The sequence below is a fragment of the Notolepis coatsorum genome, assembly GCF_963971535.1.
Source record: "Notolepis coatsorum genome assembly, chromosome: 5".
In the NCBI taxonomy this organism is placed as follows: domain Eukaryota; kingdom Metazoa; phylum Chordata; class Actinopteri; order Aulopiformes; family Paralepididae; genus Notolepis; species Notolepis coatsorum.
In genome coordinates this window covers 23,241,014-23,261,549 of record NC_140169.1, presented here as the reverse complement: position 1 = coordinate 23,261,549, position 20,536 = coordinate 23,241,014, and the positions used below count along the sequence as shown (strand labels likewise).

The window sequence follows — 20,536 nt, the reverse complement described above, 5'->3', positions numbered from 1 at the left end:
CGAAACTGACTAAGAACAACAATGCGCCAGGAGAGTCTGTTAACTCTGAGTCTGCTTTACATTGAATGTGATCTCACAGACAAACTTCAAGCAGAAGAGATCATTGGGTCTCATTCACCAACGGACTTAAGACAAAAGATCAGACCTAGCTCCACTTAAGACATTTCGGGCTGATTTTGGGATTCACCAACGGTCCCTTCTCCTGGATTCGGTCTTAACTAAGAGCAGGATTTAGGAGCGATGAAGAGTAGTAGTAGGGCTTTATTTGGGAGGAATCATGGTGATTCCGTTCATGTCAACTCTACAGGCATCCTTTGAATTAATTAATCATAATAATAATAATAATAAATATGACAATATTTGTATGATAAAAAAATGTCCTGCCTCAAGAGGCATCGTGATGTCCGAAAATAAATAAAAACACTACACCAACACTGCAAATGAGTGGACAAATAGATAAGAACTAAAGCTAATCATGTGGATATATCTATAGTGGAATAGACTGTATTAATATTCCATATTTATACCGTCTTGTTGCACGCTCCTGGCCAATGAGATTTTCTTTTGAAGATGTCTAGCGAGGGCCGTGTGTTTGGCAAACGTATGAAATAATAATCATAGTCATTAAAGCTTACACTTTGGCTTCCTCCTTGGTAGCGTATGTAACATTCACCACTGCTGTTTCTGTATCAGTGTTCACTGTAGGGAAGATCACAGAGAGAGAGAGAGAGAGAGAGAGAGAGAGAGAGAGAGAGAGAGAGAGAGAGAGAGAGAGAGAGAGAGAGAGAGAGAGAGAGAGAGAGAGAGAGAGAGAGAGAGAGAGAGAGAGGTTCAGTCAGTCATCCATGTGCACACATAGCTTTCCTTTGTTCCTGTGGTAGGTGAGTGCGGCACGCGGCCAGGTCCTGTGGTGACCCTCCCAGAGAGCCACTTGTGTGTGAATCCATTCTAGTCCTCAGCAGCCTGGCCGGCCTCCAGGACCCGCCGCTGTCCCTACAGGTCATAAGCTGCTGCTACACACAGTAGTGCCTCTCAGCCGCCTGCATCATAATACACTTTAAAGGCCCGGTCAGCGATCCCATTGTAGCACAAATAATACGGGTGGCCCCGTAACACCAAAAATAAATAAAGAAATAAGAATGGAGACATTTTTATTGAATGAACACACGTTTTTAAATTGTGTTTGCTGTATTTTGTGGAGGTGAAAGGTTTGTTTACATTGAAATGTTTGACACTGGAGTAAAACAGATCTAAATTCCATAATAGCATGTGTAGCATCCTGAATATTCTGCTAAGTATTCAGAAGTGCTGACTAACTGTTACTTCCCCTGTGTGTGTATAAAGTGTGATAAACAGTGTTCCTTTTGATATCTCGCCCGGACTACTAATGATGCAAGGTGCTACTCTTTCTCCGGCTTCGATATGGATCACTAACATAACATTGAAGCATCTTTCTCCCTTTCTGGAGTGGTCCTATAGTGGGATCAGTTGCGGTTGCCAGCAGGGGGCAGTGGTGGCAGGTGGAGCGGAGGAGAGAGAAGCAACGAGCAAGAGATGATTACCTGGAGGGCGGAGCACCAGGAAGTTCTCTTCGACAGTGAACTCGGACATGAACAGTCGCAACAGGCGTGTGCTCAGGAAGAGCCCCGTTGGAAGAGTGATGTTGAAGAGCCCCGTTGGAGAGCGACGGGTGATAGAGAGTACTTGCTAGATAACGTGTTATCCTAGAAGTACAAGCGATAGTGAAGTGTGTGAGTAAGCGATACGGAAAGAAGGACCAACGTCCATAGATAACGTGTTATAGTAGCAGTGTGTGCGGTGTATTAGCATGCTGCTAACGGCTATATTGACTCCAGTATACTACCGGGCGCGCGGCGCTGAAGACCGGTGGTGCATACAGCCACGTTGCGTTAGTAGTACAGACGATAGCAGGAGGGTGTCAAGTCAAGTCAAGTCAAGAGTTTTAATTGTCACGGCATACAGGTATACAATGAAATGCGGGTGGTCTTGCCCGCAACGATGTGCAATACAGTGGTACAACATATAATAGAATCAAAAAATTGAAAACAACATTGTGCAGTAACAGGTAACAGGTAACATGGAGTGACATCTCGGTATCTGTACATAGTTATTTACAGAGCATATGGGACATGCTAGTTAGCTTTTGTAGTGCAATACACTGTTCCTGTTATTCTAATTCTAATTCTAATTTAAAGTGTCCTTTCCTTTGGCCATAAGTGTGCGTGTGTGCGACATGAGTGTGTGCCCGCTCATGTTAAAGTGTTAAGTGGCTGCTCGTGTGTGAGCGTGCACAGCGTGCGTGTCGTGTGTGTGTTCCTGTGTGCTTGTGTGTGGATAGTTCAATGTTCTGAGCACTCAATGTTCATTGTTCATGGCTCTGATGGCCTGGGGGAAGAAGCTGAGCCTAAGCCGCTCTGTCCTAGTAGCTGGGGTTCGCAGGCGTCTGCCTGACCTCAGCAGTTGAAACAGGCTGTTATTGGGGTGGTGAGGGTCTTTCATTATCCTGCAGGCTCTGGATTTGCACCTCTTGTTGTATAGAACCTGCAGGGGGGGTAGTGCAATACCCGTGGTACGCTCGGCTGAGCGCACCACTCTCTGTAGGGCCTTCTTGTCCTGTGCCGTGCTATTTCCATACCAGGCAGTGATGTTTCCGGTCAGGATGCTCTCTACAGCTCCTGAGTAGAAGGACTGGAGTATCTTCCCCGATACTCTGAACTTCCTTAACTGTCTCAGGTGGTAGAGGCGCTGTTTCGCCTTCTTTACTACTGTGTCTATATGTGTTGACCATGTCAGGTCCTCTGAGATGTGGACCCCCAGGTACTTAAAGCTGCTCACCCTGTCCACGGTAGCCCCGTTAATCATCAGTGGTGTGTGCGTCTCCTGCTGTCCTCTCCTATAATCCACGATAAGCTCCTTGGTTTTACCAATGTTCAGGAGCAGGCTGTTGTCCTGGCACCAGCGTTCCAGTACCTCAACCTCCTCCCGGTAGGCCTTCTCGTCGTTGTCCGAGATCAGCCCCACCACCACCGTGTCGTCTGCGAACTTCACTATGGAGTTGGAGCTGAACTTGGCCACACAGTCGTGTGTGTAGAGTGAGTACAGCAGGGGGCTCAGAACACAGCCCTGGGGGGACCCGATGCTCAGGGTGATGGTGTTGGAGGTCTGACCCCCCACCCTGACCGCCTGGGGTCTTTTGCTCAGAAAGTCCAGTACCCAGGCGCTCAGGGCGGAGCTCAGACCTAGCTCGATCAGCTTGTCCACCAGTCTGGTGGGGACTATGGTGTTGAACGCTGAGCTGTAGTCAAAGAACAACAGTCTCACGTAGCCCCCTTTCTGACGGTCAAGGTGCGAGAGGGTGCTGTGCAGTACCTGGGAGACCGCGTCGTCGGTGGACCTGTTTGTCCTGTATGCAAATTGCATAGGGTCCATATCACTGGGGAGGGAGGCACAAATGTGGTCCTTGACCAGCCTCTCGAAACATTTCATGACCACAGAGGTGAGTGCCACCGGTCTGTAGTCATTTGGACATGTTGGGGAGGGTTTCTTCGGTACAGGGATGATGGTAGACTAAGTGCACTAAGACCCACAGTTTAGCTGTGTTTAAGGTAGCCAAACAGTTTAGAGCGCGCCAGCATCAGACAGCAGCCCGCAGTGGACGTCTCTCCGACACCTCTCCCCACCAGCAGAGGTCGCCACAACACAGCACGCTCCTCCAGTTTCACCACTGCCCATGCTGTTTACCCCAGCCCGCTGGCTGTGCTCGCGGGATCGCCCAACGCCATCTTGTCACCCGGACGAGAGGTGATGAGAGTGGGTCCACCATCTTGGCTAAGTACAACGGTACCTTGTGTGCCCACAACAATATCCATTAGAGCGAACGGTAACGACCAGTGTCTAGGGGTACCCCAAACATTATAAGCCGGCTTTAGAGTAGGTTTTATTTTGTAACGTGGGCCCACATTTAAATGGTTTCTTTTGTATTGGTGTATTACTGTGACGTTCTTGAATTCCCATTGAACTACTTACTTTGTGCCTGGGTCTCCCCTAATCCAAGCGGGGTTATTATTAATGTATTGAGCACGAGGTGCCTATGATGGGAATAGTGTTCCCCTACAATACAAGTGAGAGCACCCGGTGCCGTTTATGAATACATGCCATATGAACCACATAAAGTACAACTTGTAACTGATAATTGACCAGGCTTATATATAAAGTAGATGTAAATGGGAGCACGGTGTGTGTGTCTATTTCTGATCATATGCTAACCTTGTGACCGGGTAAATACTTGTGACTGGTATAATTATTTAACCCTTCCACCCCATTCGCAGCATATTCATTGAGGGTCTATACAGGTGGTCAAGGAAGGGTACTGCTTAAAGGGAAGCCCAATATAACTATTGAACTGACAGTCACCGGGTGTGGGAGGGCTGACGGAGGTACTGGGGGAAGTGAGAGTGTGTGGGGAGCTACTGCTGACCGCCTTGGAAGGCGAGGAAGACCAGAGTACCACCCCCCAGGTTAGTAAATCCTGGGCCCCATCCGCTCCTGCTGCACGCCCTCCAGAACGACGTTCCGGGCCAAAGACGGGGGTACAGATAGATCCAACTCTATTGTATCCTGCTACCAGGTGGCTGTGTATTACTACTCCCATAAGCAGGGATAATCCACCCTTCTACACATGTTTTCCATTTACAACAGGTTAATAAAGTTCCATTATAGCATGTTTTCCATTTACAACAGGTTAATAAAGTTCCATATAGCATGTTTTCCATTTACAACAGGTTAATAAAGTTCCATATAGCATGTTCTCTATCTACAAATCAAGCTGTTCAAGACTGCATAATTATGAATATACCCCACAGTGATATGGCAAAAAAAAGAAGAAAAAAAGAATACACATAAAAACCACGTACTCAGGCTCTAACATGAGAGGCATGAAGGCCAATCTACAATCAAGTATTTCACAGTGTTCTCTCATGAGGGGAATGCGGTCCCCATCAAAATGGCGCAATACCATAAACGCAGCTCATTGGCCATGGCTGTCAGTCTGTTGTTTGATTACAATCACATGTTGTTCGACTACCAAGCTGTCTGTAGCGATGATGTAATGGAATACTATGAATGTCACCCAGAAAGCCAGATAGCAAGACATATTATAGACATAATATATTATTAATATTTGCCATTTACCTCTGCTAGATCAAATGTATCAATGAAAGTGCTATTTGTTTTTTGACAAGAGTAAAATAAATCATGTTAAACTTCAATAAATATAAATGAAACAAGGTGGAGGCAGACAGTGAAGCTACACAGTGAACCATATTTACTTGTTTGACCAGAAAGCCACACAGGGGCTGAAGCCATAACATCACGGTGAGTCATGGTTTGTATGAACATGTGTTCAGCGTGGACCATGTCAGAGGCTTAAGTTTAACACAGGAGAGCAGAGTAATCTACAATGACATTAAGTCAAACGGGTACAATCAACCTGGAAGCACAACAGCAGAACACCTCGAGGTGTTTCAAAAGACCACGTCAATCCCAATAAGGTGGTTAACGGCTTGCAAGAGGCAGAAAGTGCTTTTTCCTAAAGGTCCATCTGTACTCCCAAGAGTTTAAGAAAAAAGCACCTTCTGCCATCAGTGAAAATAGTGTGTGTGTGTGTGTGTGTGTGTGTGTGTGTGTGTGTGTGTGTGTGTGTGTGTGTGTGTGTGTGTGTGTGTGTGTGTGTGTGTGTGTGTGTGTGTGTGTGTGTGTGTGTGTGTGTGTGTGTGTGTGTGCGTGTGCGTGTGTGCGTGTGTGTGTGTGTGTGTGTGGCAGCTTAGCCGCGTGGAGAAGGAGGTGCTATGTGCTGCTTGGCCCCGATATATTTGATTCCCTGTTTATGTAATATAATTTGTGGAACCAAATAAAGTATTCAAATGTTTTTGTGGTGGCTGGGGTGATGGAAGGGTTAATCCTACTGACAGCCTCCAGCTGGCATGCAGAGGGTGAGTAGGCTTCCTGGATGGAGCGCTCACAGCCAGCTCCCCTATATGCTCACCTATACACACAACCCTTGCCATGCCACATGAAGAACACAGGGCCACTCCAAACCGTGCCCTGGAACCAGAGAGCGTGGAGAGGACACATCCACAGACAGACACAGGGACAGAGCCAGTACAGTACAGTACAGTGCAGTATATTACAGTACAGTATAGTACAGTGCAGTATATTACAGTAATGCAGTATATTACAGTACAGTATAGTATATTACAGCACAGTATAGTACAGTATATTAAGTACAGTATTAGTATAGTACAGTATATTTCAGTGCAGTATAGTACAGTATATTACAGTATAGTATAGTACAGTATATTACAGTGCAGTATAGTACAGTATAGTACAGCATAGTATAGTATAGTACAGTACAGTGCAGTATAGTACAGTATAGTACAGTATATTATAGTACAGTATATTACAGTACAGTATAGTATAGTACAGTGTATTACAGTGTAGTATAGTACAGTACAGTATAGTACAGTATATTATAGTACATCATATTACAGTACAGTATAGTATATTACAGTGCAGTATAGTACAGTATAGTACAGTACAGTATATTACAGTATAATACAGTATATTATAGTACAGTATAGTACAGTATTGTACAGTATATTATAGTACAGTATATTATAGTACATTATAGTATAGTACAGTATAGTACAGTATAGGCTGCTTTTGTATATAATAATTTGTTCTTAATTGATTGCCGGGATAAATAAAGGTTAAATAAAATAAAATATAGTACAGTATAGTACAGTGCATTACAGTATAGTATTAGTACAGTATAGTACAGTACAGTATAGTATACTAAGTACAGTATAGTACAGTATACAGTATAGTATAGTATATTACAGTATAGTATATTAAGTACAGTACAGTACAGTACAGAATGCTCCAGATAGAAGTCTCTGGGGAAAAGCCTCAGCATGGTGGAGCTTCATTGCTGGTTCTCTTTTAGCACCTGTCAGGACTACAGTGGGCGCTAGTTGGTCTTGGCCAGGCGGAGGCACAGAGGGCTGCTCAGTATGTCTGTGTGTGACTGCGTGCTTGTGTGTGTGTGTGTGTGTGTGTGTGTGTGTGTGTGTGTGTGTGTGTGTGTGTGTGTGTGTGTGTGTGTGTGTGTGTGTGTGTGTGTGTGTGTGTGTGTGTGTGTGTACATCTGCAAGTGTATGTTTGCCTGTGTGTGTGTCTGTGTGTACATGTTGAACTGTGTATATATATATATATATATATGTGTGTGTGTGTGTGTGTGTGTCTGGACTGAGAGTTCCTAATTGAGCTGAGGGAAAGCTTTGGTGCTGACTACCCCTCCACAAACACCCACACACACACACACACACACACACACACACACACACACACACACACACACACACGCCTGTGCATATGCACTCGCGCACACACACACACACCACAGGCGCCTACGGTAACCTCCCCCATTACCGCTATGCACCTCCCCGAAAACACACACACACACACACACAGATATATACAAACAGAAACACACACACACAGACAAACACATAGCTCCTGGAGAACTGCCAAATCTGCCCACTTCAATCCATAAGCTGAGGCCAAGGGGACAGAGACTGCGTGTAATTCAGATGCTCCACTCCTCAGGTCAAACCTGTAAGACACCCAATCATGCACTCTTCATGCGGACAGACAGGCAGATGATCTGGATGGGGATTTACATGCAGAGATGGGCTATGTTTAGATAATGAGAGTGAGTGCGTGTGGGATGAAGGCAACCAGGAAGTCTCACAGGGAGTCACTGGGAGGTCTGCATCTTGTTGAATGTGGATTGAACTGTTTGAGGCAGACTGCAACCGTGACATCAAAACCGAGGTACGTACCGAACCGTGGTTTTTGTGTACCATTAGATTACAGCCCTAGTTACTAATGTTGGGTAAATATGTGGAATCAAATTGCATTCTGCGTAGCCGTTTCATGGGGACTTTAAAGGACCAATCCATCTACAAATAAAGACCTTTAAGAATTGATGTGACTATACCCCCACACAGGGAACAAAATAACTAGACGCCCATCGCCAAATGCGTGTAGATTTACCGTCTGGCATCTGAAAATAATAGTCTGCCCGCCAGCTGGCGTGTAGTTCATATCGATACTCTTATTTTGAAAATCCTGTGCGGGTCTCATTGCCGCCCCAAGCACAGCTCCAGTCATAATATCTGGGCTCCGGCAGCTAGAAACTTTCCGTTCATATGATACTCTTATTTTGAAAAACCCTGTAGCAACTCCGCGAGTCATATCCGCCCCAGTCCGTGCTTCTGCTCCATTAAAGCCGAGCAGAGCAGCGATACACAGCATGCAGCCATAGAGCAGACTATTTGATTCCTTAAGGGCTCGAAGTTGCCTGGGTTTTGGTCATATGCTCCCGAAATGCTCCCGCTGTTTGACTGCTTCTATGTGCAGTGAAAACTACTATGATTTGCAACCTAGTTATTCATTTAATTCGGGGCAAACTAGCGTTAGCCGCGCGGAGCTAACGCTGCTCCGCATAAACACAGAGAGAGAGACAGAGAACAGCAGGCTGACTAGAAGAGGGCGGGGGCTAGCGGGGGAGGAGCCGTCTGTGTGTGTGGTGTGTGCGCGCTGACAGAGAGGAAAGACAGAGGAATAACGACCAGTTGACTGACTCATTCCTTCAGTCCACTCAAAATTATGCTAATATTCCTTATGTTGTTTATGATATTAATTGAAAATAGCATATGAGAGTATTATATAGTAATAATAACACATGGCGATATACTAAAAAGCTATTTATAATTTTTGGCTAGTAAAAAATCTGCCCGGCTGGTAGTTTTTTAAATCTACCAGCCAAATGGCTGGTAAGTCAAAAAGTTAAGTTTGTTCCCTGCCCCCACAATATTCCAGCTTTAACCTCTTAAACATTGGACGGCCCAAATGCCGTCACACAGGCTTGCACACGTCACGGCACGTTGCGCTCGTCTGCCGGCTCAGGGCTGCGTTTCTCCTGATCTTTCAATACATTGTTGGAAAGTTTAAATTCCCACCGTTCGATCGTCACCCCTCGCGACCTATTGCATGCTTTCAGTCTCGAGTTACAAGATGAAACATCCGATGAGCGTCATTTGACAAGCCATTTGGACAAGTGACCACATCCGGTTGTTCGCCACCTCTGATGGCGAAAATGATCGACCACCTTTGTAGCCAATAAAATTCTGGAGCCAGGGATATCCCATGCGGGGGCTGATCGCAACGAGAAAGGGGTAGAAGAAGCCGGGGAAGTCCTTTGTTTTGACTAGAGCCTCGAAATGAATGGCAGCGGACGGCCATTTTGGATAATCATGCCGAATTAACGCTGGTACACGCATTACAAAAACATTTGTGAAACACTCATTTTCTGAGGGATTGTTATAAACTTTGGACCTCTACTACATAAGACTTCAGGCTATGGAACCGTTATGTTTTCCAGCTCCTACCTCTCAGCTGGAACTTAAAAACAGGCGTCTGGCAACCAGTAAATAGAAATGTGAGTACACAAAACTTTTACTTCAGTGTGTTCAAACCTCTGTTACTCTATTTCATTAGCACTCAAACTGATTTTACACTTTATTGTGTAAGAAACATCAAAATGTTACCTTTCAAAAGAGACCAGACTCATGCATGTGCTATAAGTATAAAGTATAATACAAAATCGCAAATTACTTTTGGTATGCAATCATCATCAAAAAACCAATAAAAACGAGCCCCATTTTTGCCCAATGCTTAAGTGGTTAACGTACCGTGTAAAACTGATCTTTGCACAATGTTGCTTTCTCAATTGTGTAAGACGATCTTTGCGACCAGTATTAATAAAAGTCAAGTACATGTGCATGTGTGTGGTGTGTGTGTGTTGTTGAATATTGCTCCAATGTTACCAAAGAGGTGCATATAATTTTCCTCTTTTGTTCAATAAATGTCTGGCCTGCGTTATCACATGGGTTTGTTTATCAAGTCTTTATCAAATCTTTTGTCAAGTGGCAACATGAAACAAAACCATAAACCAATGAAAAACTGCAACAAAAGTAACAATCGAGTACCTCAGACGAAGAACCATATAACTCTGTTTGAGGTTTTCAGAGGAACAACATTTTCAAACGTTTAATATGTAAAAATGCTGAGTTCATTCCTAATACGTCCACGTGTTGACTACTGCAAATATACATGGGCTGTGTCCATACAATTTAAAAACCGAGTTACATGTATATGGTTCTTCGGTAGAGACTTCAATTGACCTATGGTTTAACCCTAACCCTAAGCCTACCCATAAGCCCCGCCCCTCTTTGTCCGAGGGGAAGCAACCATTGTGATTGGAGGATCAAGAAAAGAGGGCAGGGCTTGTGATTTGTGTGAAGCTGCAGCCCCAGTGTGAGGGGATGTGTGTCAGAGAGCAGATGGAGCTTCTTACCTTGTTCCACGTTCTCTACAGTACCATACTGAGCTAGAAGGCCGTCCAGAACCTGGAGAGCATGACAGAGGACAGTGAGACAGTGGATCTACACACACATGCATGCAGAGACACACATTTGTGTACACATGCATGTGTACACACACACACACAGGTACGCAAAGTATTGTATAGGTGGGTCAGTGAATGTCAATATGTAACCATGGGAACAGTAAACACAGGAAGTTATGACAGCAACAGCAGCAGCAGCATTAATTTATTCACTCACTCACTCACTCACTCACTCACTCACTCACTCACTCACTCACTCACTCACTCACTCACTCACTCACTCACTCACTCACTCACTCACTCACTCACTCACTCACTCACTCACTCACTCACTCACTCATTATTTCACTCTTACCTTCCTTCCTTCCCTTCTTCCAGTGGGCCTGGATTACTGGCTGACTGACTAGATGACTGGCTGACTAGCTGGCTGGCTGGCTGACTGACTAGATCACTGGCTGACTAGTTGGCTGGCTGACTGACTAGCTGGCTGGCTGACTAGATGACTAGCAGACTAGCTGGCTGTCTGACTAGATGACTGATTGACTAGCTGGCTGGCTGACTGACTAGATGACTGGCTGACTAGTTAGCTGGCTGACTAGATTACTGGCTGACTGACTGACTCGATGACTAGCTGACTAGCTGGCTGTCTGACTAGATGACTGATTGACTGGCTGGCTGACTGACTGACTGACTGACTGACTGACTGACTGACTGACTGACTGACTGACTGACTGACTGACTGACTGACTGACTGACTGACTGACTGACTGACTGACTGACTGACTGACTGACTGACTGACTGACTGACTGACTGACTGACTGACTGACTGGCTGGCTGACTGACTGATTAGCTGACTGATTGACTGACTGACTGACTGACTGGCTGGCTGACTGACTGACTGACTGACTGACTGACAGTGACTGACTGACTGACTGACTGACTGACTGACTGACTGACTGACTTACTGGCTGAATGACAAACTGATTTACAGCACAAGATTCTGGAAAACCATTTCAACTAATAAAAGCCCAGAGTTGCCAACCATCCAGATCCCAGTATTTTGGAGAAATAGTCTGATTTTCACTCCTAACTTTGTGGGGGACTCAACTTAATTGAAGCTGAATATTGTCAAAATGTTTTGCTGTTTGTCTAGTCTGAGCTCTGTGTAGCAAGAAGGACTGTGTGGGTGTTGCTGCTCTGCTGACTGGTACATACTTCATCTGCTGGGGGTCAGCACGCCCCCAAACACACTCATGTGCAAACACATATACTGTGTGTGCATAAGCACGTATGTGCACAGTACACACAGACATACAGTACATACACACACAGGTGCATGCATGCATGGAAACACACAACCTAGGATGGCTTAGAGTAAACGACAGAATACAGCTACTTGCAATGGGCCTGGTCTACAAGATACACTACACGACCAAGGTACCCATGTACATGTCAAAATACTTCCCAAAGGTCAGTGAATACCACGATCACAACACCAGAGGGAGCTCCACAAATCATGTTAAACCCAGATTCGGCTCAAACAAGGGACTAAACACGTTTCGCAATTATGCCACATCAATGTGGAACGCCCTACCCAAAGCTGTAAAGGAATGTGAATCACTACCCACTTTCAAAAACACTCTAAAAAAACACCTACGGGAGACTGCAATTCTAAACTGGCCCCTGTAAATGTCCTAACACAACCCCCCCCCAATGTACAGTAAATGACCAAGTATGGTCTTGTCAATATTCCAATGTACAGTTTTGCTTGTTCAGTTGTACACAGTGTCCCCCACCCTCCTCCTACCCAACCCCCCCCCCCCCCCCCCCCAACCTCCTCCAATGTACAGTTTCTATGTCAAATGTATATACTCTCTTTTCCTGACTCTTTTCGTATCACAAACAGTACTGTATTTGCAAATCTGGTATGTCATAAATGTATAGATGTAGCAGTACTGTCTATCTGTATGTCGTGTATGTCATATATGTTATGATGAATTGAAAATGGGGGACCCTGATGTAAACAAGACGAAAGTCTTTCTCTGGTCTGCATCCCCTTAACAATTGTATGTATTGAGCTGTACTGTACTGTACCCATTCTGCAATCTGTTAATAAAATTTTCAATCAATCAATCAACATGCACACACACACACACACACGCGCGCAAGTGCGCGCACACACAGAAAGTACAAACACATACACAAGTCTGTGGAGTTTCCTGGTACTGTTCAAGTGGGCATCACACATGCATGCACGCGCACACACACACAGGGCCGCCTCAGGGGGTGTGCGAGCAGTGCGGTCGCACAGGGCCTCGCAGGAAGGGGGGCCTCGCAAAAAAAGAAAGAAATATATATATATATTATTGTTATTATTATTATTTTTTTATTATTATTATTATTATTATTATTATTATTATTATTATTATTATTATTATTATTATTATTATTATTATTATTATTATTATTATTATTATTATTATTATTATTATTATTATAATTATTATTATTATTATTATTATTGTTATTATTATTATTATAATTTTTATTTTTATTTGCGAGGCCCCCCTTCCCGCGAGGCCCTTTTTCTAAAATCTAGTTTTGCTTACATGCTTATATATTTCACATTAGACGTTTGTAGAATAGTGTTCCGGGCTCTGCGGCTCTGCTGCTCTGCAGATAGACACGTTTGTAGAATAGTGTTCCGGGCTCTGCGGCTCTGGGTTTTTCTTTTGTGCAAAGCATCATTGGAGGACTAACACTAGGGGGAGCCGAGCTGGTTGGCGTCGGTCTGGTAGTCGGTAGAGAGATGTGAAGAAGACCGGATCCACGAGGGAAGGGGCTACAGCCAGGTACAGGATCTATTCAGCGCTATCCACAGGAGCGAGTGGATGTCTTTTGAAAAGCAGCATGGAGCAGAAGAAATAACACCGTGTGCCATAAGCTTGTTATCAATACCAAGTATGATTAGGTTATGCCAAGACGAAGAGGACGTTCGGCAGATGGACTGAAGATGAAAGTTGTTGCGTGTTAGAACCTTCAGTCAGGCTATAGCTATGTCGGCTAGTAGCAATTAGCTAAAGGCAGGGACAGGTAACTAGCGTTAGCTAGCTACGTTATCGAGTGCTGTTCCGGGGGGACAATATCATGGATGGGACTGGTACTTTTCATCTCCACGGTATGAAAATGCGTCGACATCGTCTCCTTCCAACTTTGCCATTGAATCTGCGTTAGGGTGAGTTTTTCAAGCAATCTATTCTGTTCCCGCTGTGGTCTCTCTCTCTCGCTACACCCACCCGCCGTGGTCTCTCTCTCTCTCTCGCTACACCCACCCGCCGTGGTCTCTCTATCTCGCTACACCCACCCGCCGTGGTCTCTCTCTCGCTACACCCACCCGCCTCTCTCTCTCTCTCTCTCTCTCTCTCTCTCTCTCTCTCTCTCTCTCTCTCTCTCTCTCGCTACACCCACCCGCCGTGGTCTCTCTCTCTCGCTACACCCACCCACCCATCCGCCTCTCTCTCTCTCTCTCGCTACACCCACCCGCCGTGGTCTCTCTCTCGCTACACCCACCCGCCGTGGTCTCTCTCGCTACACCCACCCGCCTCTCTCTCTCGCTACACCCACCCGTCTCTCTCTCTCTCTCTCTCTCTCTCTCTCTCTCTCTCTCTCTCTCTCTCTCTCTCTAGAAGCATTTCTCTCTCAATTCAATTCAAAAAGCTTTATTGGCATGAAATTTCACAAATGTTGCCAAAGCACAATTATGACATAAACAGCAAACAATATAAGATCAAAAGAAATAAAGGAGATGGTGTGGTGAGTAAAACATGGTACATGTATACAGTATATGTCCTACTGGTTGTCCCTTTTCTTGTGACATGAATTGACATATTTTGCAGCTAAAACTGCACATTATTTCTGTTCCCCCAGGAGGAATGGCAATTTCTGCACTTCTGTCATACTTTGGAATTCTGGGGAAATTATTTCAATTTTTGGAAAGAATTCCTCCCTAATATTTCTGTAATTTTCACATTGTGTTAGGAAGTGTAGTTCTGTCTCTACGGCTCCCTCATCACAAAGACAGCACAACCTCTCCTCTCTGGGCAGCCAGGTGTGTCTGTGTCTGCCCTTCTCTATCGCCAAACCATGGTCACTCAGTCTGTACCTTGTCAGATTCTTTCTTAGATTCTTATCAGTTACTGTGCTGAGGTAGTCTGCCACAGTCTGTTTAGGGCCAAATATGTTTCTAATTTGTGTTGTGATTGTGTGAGTTGATTCCAATACGTAATGTATTTATATTTTTCTTTGGTTATAATTTGGTTAGGTCTAATCTTCTGAGGCTGGCTAGGGTTTGTGATGTCAGAGTGTGAGATGTCAGCCAGTTTCATTATGAGTTGACAAAAGGGGCTCTTTGTAAGTCTCTCTCTCTCTCTCTCTCTCTCTCTCTCTCTCTCTCTCTCTCTCTCTCTCTCTCTCTATAATTGACAGTTGACTGTATCATGCCCAGCCTCGGGCAGAGCTATTATTTAAGAATATGTTGACTGTATGCCCAGCCTCGGGCAGCGCTATTATTTAAGATATGTTGACTGTATAAAAAAATATATATATATAATTTTTTTATTTTTATCTTTTTTACCTTTAGGGGGGGGTGGGGATCGTGTTTAAATCTCGCACAGGGCCTCGCATTTCTCCCAGGCGGCCCTGCACACGCACACACACACACACGCGCGCACACACACACACACGCACACGGACACGCACACGCACTACTCACCTCCCACTGTAAGTGAGGGGGAATGTTCCGGATCTCTTTTTTACCTTTAGGGGGGGGGGGGGGGGGGGGGGATCGTGTTTAAATCTCGCACAGGGCCTCGCATTTCTCCCAGGCGGCCCTGCACACGCACACACACACACACGCGCGCACACACACACACACGCACACGGACACGCACACGCACTACTCACCTCCCACTGTAAGTGAGGGGGAATGTTCCGGATCTGGATCTTCCGACTCCTACAGAGATGAGAGACAGAGAGGGAGTGTATTAACAGAGCAAAACCACACACACACAGTGGGCTGGCACACACTCACCCTCTAGTCGCCACCACGGCGTCGATACAGACACAAAGTGTTTACACACACATTACAGAGACAAGGCCAAATTTACACCAATCAACTACGAATTGAATAGTAGCAAAGCGGGGAGATTTAACTAATTAGTATGATGGCCAACAGCGGACAGGCTCAGGGGGGGGGGGGGGGGGGGGAGCACAGTCCTCCAATCAGAGAGCTTCCTGCTGCTCAACGGACAGCAGAGGACACGAGAGACACAGAGAGCAGCTACACGTGGGTTTCAAATGTATTTGCTGTAGTTAGTTGGTAATGTGCAGTGTGTAACAATGCAGTAAAACATTTATCTGATAGCGTATTTTGCTCAAATATCACAAATTGCGAGAGAGAGAGAGAGAGAGAGAGAGAGAGAGAGAGAGAGAGAGAGAGAGAGAGGGGGTTAGAGATAGAGAGGATTAGAGATAGAGAGAGGGTGGGAGAGAGAGGTTAGAGATAGAGAGAGATTTAGAGATATAGAGAGGGTTAGAGATATAGAGAGGGTGGGAGATATAGAGAGGGTGGGAGATAGAGGGTTAGAGATAGAGAGAGATTTAGAGATATAGAGAGGGTTAGAGATATAGAGAGGGTTAGAGATATAGAGAGGGTGGGAGATAGAGAGGGGGTTAGAGATAGAGAGGGTGGGAGAGAGAGAGAGGGTTAGAGATAGAGAGGGTGGGAGATAGAGAGGGGGGTTAGAGATAGAGAGGGTGGGAGAGAGAGAGAGGGTTAGAGATAGAGAGAGGTTTAGAGATAGAGAGAGGGTTAGAGATATAGAGAGGGTTAGAGATATAGAGAGGGTGGGAGATAGAGAGGGGGTTAGAGATAGAGAGGGTGGGAGAGAGAGAGGGTTAGAGATAGAGAGAGGTTTAGAGATAGAGAGAGGGTTAGAGATATAGAGAGGGTTAGAGATATAGAGAGGGTGGGAGATAGAGAGGGGGTTAGAGATAGAGAGGGTGGGAGAGAGAGAGGGTTAGAGATATAGAGAGGGTTAGAGATATAGAGAGGGTGGGAGATAGAGAGGGGTGGGAGATAGAGAGGGTGGGAGAGAGAGAGAGAGAGGGTTAGAGATAGAGAGATGTTTAGAGATAGAGAGAGGGTTAGAGATAGAGAGAGGGTTAGAGATAGAGAGAGGGGGGCAGATAGAGTTAGAGATAGAGAGAGGGTTAGAGATAGAGACTGAGAGATAGAGAGACTGTGTGTACAGGAGACGAGCCCAGGGCTCAGACAAACAGACCAACAGATAGACAGGATTCTCTCGCACTCCCCCCCCTCCCTCTCTCTCTCTCTCCCTCTCCCTCTGTACAGGCAGCGTTGGGAATCCAACGTTAGAAAACAGCCTCTCTCCCTGTAGCGACCACGTCCGCCTGCTCAGAGAGCAAAGCCACACAAACCACCCGGCAACCACAAGCTGTTAACAACTACATTAACGTGAATGTAAGAGCCGCTGATTTAAAAAGCAGAAAGAGAGAGAGAGAGAGAGAGAGAGAGAGAGAGAGAGAGAGAGAGAGAGAGAGAGAGAGAGAGAGAGAGAGAGAGAGAGAGAGAGACAGAAGAGAGAGAGACAGAGAGAGAGGAGAGAAAGCTGTATGTATTGTAGTTGAGATCTTGTAATCATGCACAAAAAAATATGTAATATGAGAGAGAGGGAGTCTGGCTGATCCAGTAAAGCCACACCGCTGAGGGACTGACTACCATTAACTGAAGCATTTTGTTGTGTAAAAATGGAGGCATTAGAGGAAGAATGGAGCCTGGAGAGATGCTGGATCTACTCAGAGGACGGAGGAAAGAGGTAAATAAATTAAATGAGGACACTGCCACTGCTGTAGCAGAGAGGAGAGGAGGAGAAGAGGTTGAGAGAGGTGGAGAGGAGAGAGGAAGAGGAGAGAGAGACACAATGAGAGTGCATGGGGGTGGTAGTTCTGTGGTGCATGCAGATGCACACACACAGACACACACAGAGATACATGAATACAACTGCACACATGCATACTGTATATACTGTACACACACATAAACACAAACATGTATGTGTGCATGCATACATCCACACATGAGCACACATGTCTCATGTTTTCATCTTTCACAATGCTTTTACCCTGTGTCTCTCTCTCTCTCTCTCTCTCTCTCTCCCTCTCTCTCTCTCTCTCTCTTTTCCACCTCTGTCTTTCTCAAGACACACATACAGTGAGTGACACACTCACACATTCATATACAGTTGCACATACACTCACACATGCACACACATGCAAACACACACACACACACACACACACACACACACACACACACACACACACACACACACACACACACACACACACAGAGAGAGTCAATCACACATAAGACGTCTACTATTTTCTCCCTGCCCTCCAGAATGTGCAGCAGTGTGGGTTTCCTGTCAAGCAAGGAGGAGAGAGGAGGAGAGGTCGGGGTAGGCAGCTCAAGGAGGAGAGAGGAGGAGAGGACGGGGTAGGCAGCTCAAGGAGGAGAGAGGAGGAGAGGTCGGGGTAGGCAGCTCAAGGAGGAGAGAGGAGGAGAGAACGGGGTAGGCAGCTCAAGGAGGAGAGAGGAGGAGAGGACAGGGTAGGCAGCTCAAGGAGGAGAGGACGGGGTAGGCAGCTCAAGGAGGAGAGAGGAGGAGAGGTCGGGGTAGGCAGCTCAAGGAGGAGAAGGAGGATGAGGTCGGGATAGGCAGCTCAAGGAGGAGAAGGGAGGAGAGGACGGGGTAGGGCAGCTCAAGGAGGAGAGAGGAGGAGAGGACGGGGTAGGCAGCTCAAGGAGGAGAGAGGAGGAGAGGTCGGGTAGGCAGCTCAAGGAGGAGAGAGGAGGAGAGGTCGGGGTAGGCAGCTCAAGGAGGAGAGAGGAGGAGAGGTCGGGGTAGGCAGCTCAAGGAGGAGAGAGGAGGAGAGGACGGGGTAGGCAGCTCAAGGAGGAGAGAGGAGGAGAGGACGGGGTAGGCAGCTCAAGGAGGAGAGAGGAGGAGAGGACGGGGTAGGCAGCTCAAGGAGGAGAGAGGAGGAGAGGACGGGGTAGGCAGCTCAAGGAGGAGAGAGGAGGAGAGGACGGGGTAGGCAGCTCAAGGAGGAGAGAGGAGGAGAGGTCGGGGTAGGCAGCTCAAGGAGGAGAGAGGAGGAGAGGACGGGGTAGGCAGCTCAAGGAGGAGAGAGGAGGAGAGGTCGGGGTAGGCAGCTCAAGGAGGAGAGAGGAGGAGAGGGTCGGGGTAGGCAGCTCAAGGAGGAGAGAGGAGGAGAGGACGGGGTAGGCAGCTCAAGGAGGAGAGAAGGAGGAGAGGTCGGGGTAGGCAGCTCAAGGAGGAGAGAGGAGGAGAGGACGGGGTAGGCAGCTCAAGGAGGAGAGAGGAGGAGGAGAGGACGAGGTAGGCAGCTCAAGGAGGAGAGGACGGGGTAGGCAGCTCAAGGAGGAGAGAGGAGGAGAGGACGGGGTAGGCAGCTCAAGGAGGAGAGAGGAGGAGAGGACGGGGTAGGCAGCTCAAGGAGGAGAGAGGAGGAGAGGACAGGGTAGGCAGCTCAAGGAGGAGAGGACGGGGTAGGCAGCTCAAGGAGGAGAGAGGAGGAGAGGACGGGGTAGGCAGCTCAAGGAGGAGAGAGGAGGAGAGGACGGGGTAGGCAGCTCAAGGAGGAGAGAGGAGGAGAGGACGGGGTAGGCAGCTCAAGGAGGAGAGAGGAGGAGAGGTCGGGGTAGGCAGCTCAAGGAGGAGAGAGGAGGAGAGGGACGGGGTAGGCAGCTCAAGGAGGAGAGAGGAGGAAGAGGACGGGGTAGGCAGCTCAGCATGAATGACTGTTTCTAATGGTGTTGTTTGTAAGGGGAACAACTCCAGGGGGGAGAGAAGAGAAGAAACACAGTCACACACTGACCTGGGACCAGTCCTGCTCTCCTCCCCACTCTTCCTCTCTTTTGCTCTCATCCCTCTGGTTACTCCTCTCCTCTCATCCCTCTCCTCTCTTCCCTCTCCCCTCTCTTCTCCTCTCATCCTCTCCTCTCCTCATCCTCTCCTCTCATCCTCTCCTCTTCTCCACCCCCTCTCCTCTCATCATCTCTCATCCTCTCTTATCCTCTAATCCTCTCCTCTCCCCCTCTTCTCCTCACATCCTCTTTTCTCCTCTCATCCTATCTTCTCCTCTAATCCTCTCTTCTCATACCCTTCTCGCTCTCCCCCCTCTTCTCCTCTCATCTTCTCTTCTCCTCTCATCCTCTCGTCTCCTCTGGGATCATCCCCTCCCTCAGACAGAGGAGCTAAATGTTTAAAATAGGTCAAGTGATGCTAGGTGTGCAGTTGCAGCTGGCAGATGTCTTCACTTCTTTTCTTTTGTTCAATACTAAATACAAGATAAAAATAACTTGCTAAGATGGGCATTGGTCCTAACCTTCTGTAACAGAAAATAAACTACTGTAGTTCCAAACAGTTCCATGAAGGACTACTCTCAACAATCAATATGTGGCCATGTTGGGTTCAGTTCACATTCATCAACTGAGGAAGGATCTTCTTACATTCCGAACGCTCGACACAAGAAGGTTGTTCATGCTAAATAGTTGAGGGTGAAAGTCCCAAGCAATTTCCTGTAATTAATTTAGATTAATCTAGATAAAAAATAGCATTTGTCTACTTAAGACCGATGCTTGTAACATATATTTACTTGAGTAAAATCATGGAATTAATGTAAATCAACACAAAGAAAGTCTATTTAGATTCAAAGACTATTTTAATAGCTTTCTTTGAATACATGTTCTCTATTGTGCCTCTGGTAATTGTTGTGCCTCTCTCAAGTGCCAACACTGACCTTGGACGGTAACGTTAGACAGCATGAGGCTGAACTGGCGCACGGCAACACTGGTGTTGTCCTCTGCACCCTTTTAC

General features: G+C 46.5%; 1 protein-coding gene across 1 annotated transcript in view; it reads right to left on the bottom strand.

Annotated features, from left to right (window-relative positions):
* Positions 1-20,536, bottom strand: part of igf2bp2a (insulin-like growth factor 2 mRNA binding protein 2a) — a 260,008-nt gene that overhangs the window by 121,522 nt on the left and 117,950 nt on the right. The window contains exons 3-5 of the mRNA XM_084314649.1: positions 15,516-15,564; positions 10,502-10,553; positions 636-699 (exon numbers count right to left, since the gene is read on the bottom strand). Of these exons, the coding sequence (XP_084170775.1) occupies positions 636-699; positions 10,502-10,553; positions 15,516-15,564 (165 nt within the window). The remainder of the gene's footprint in view (positions 1-635; positions 700-10,501; positions 10,554-15,515; positions 15,565-20,536) is intronic.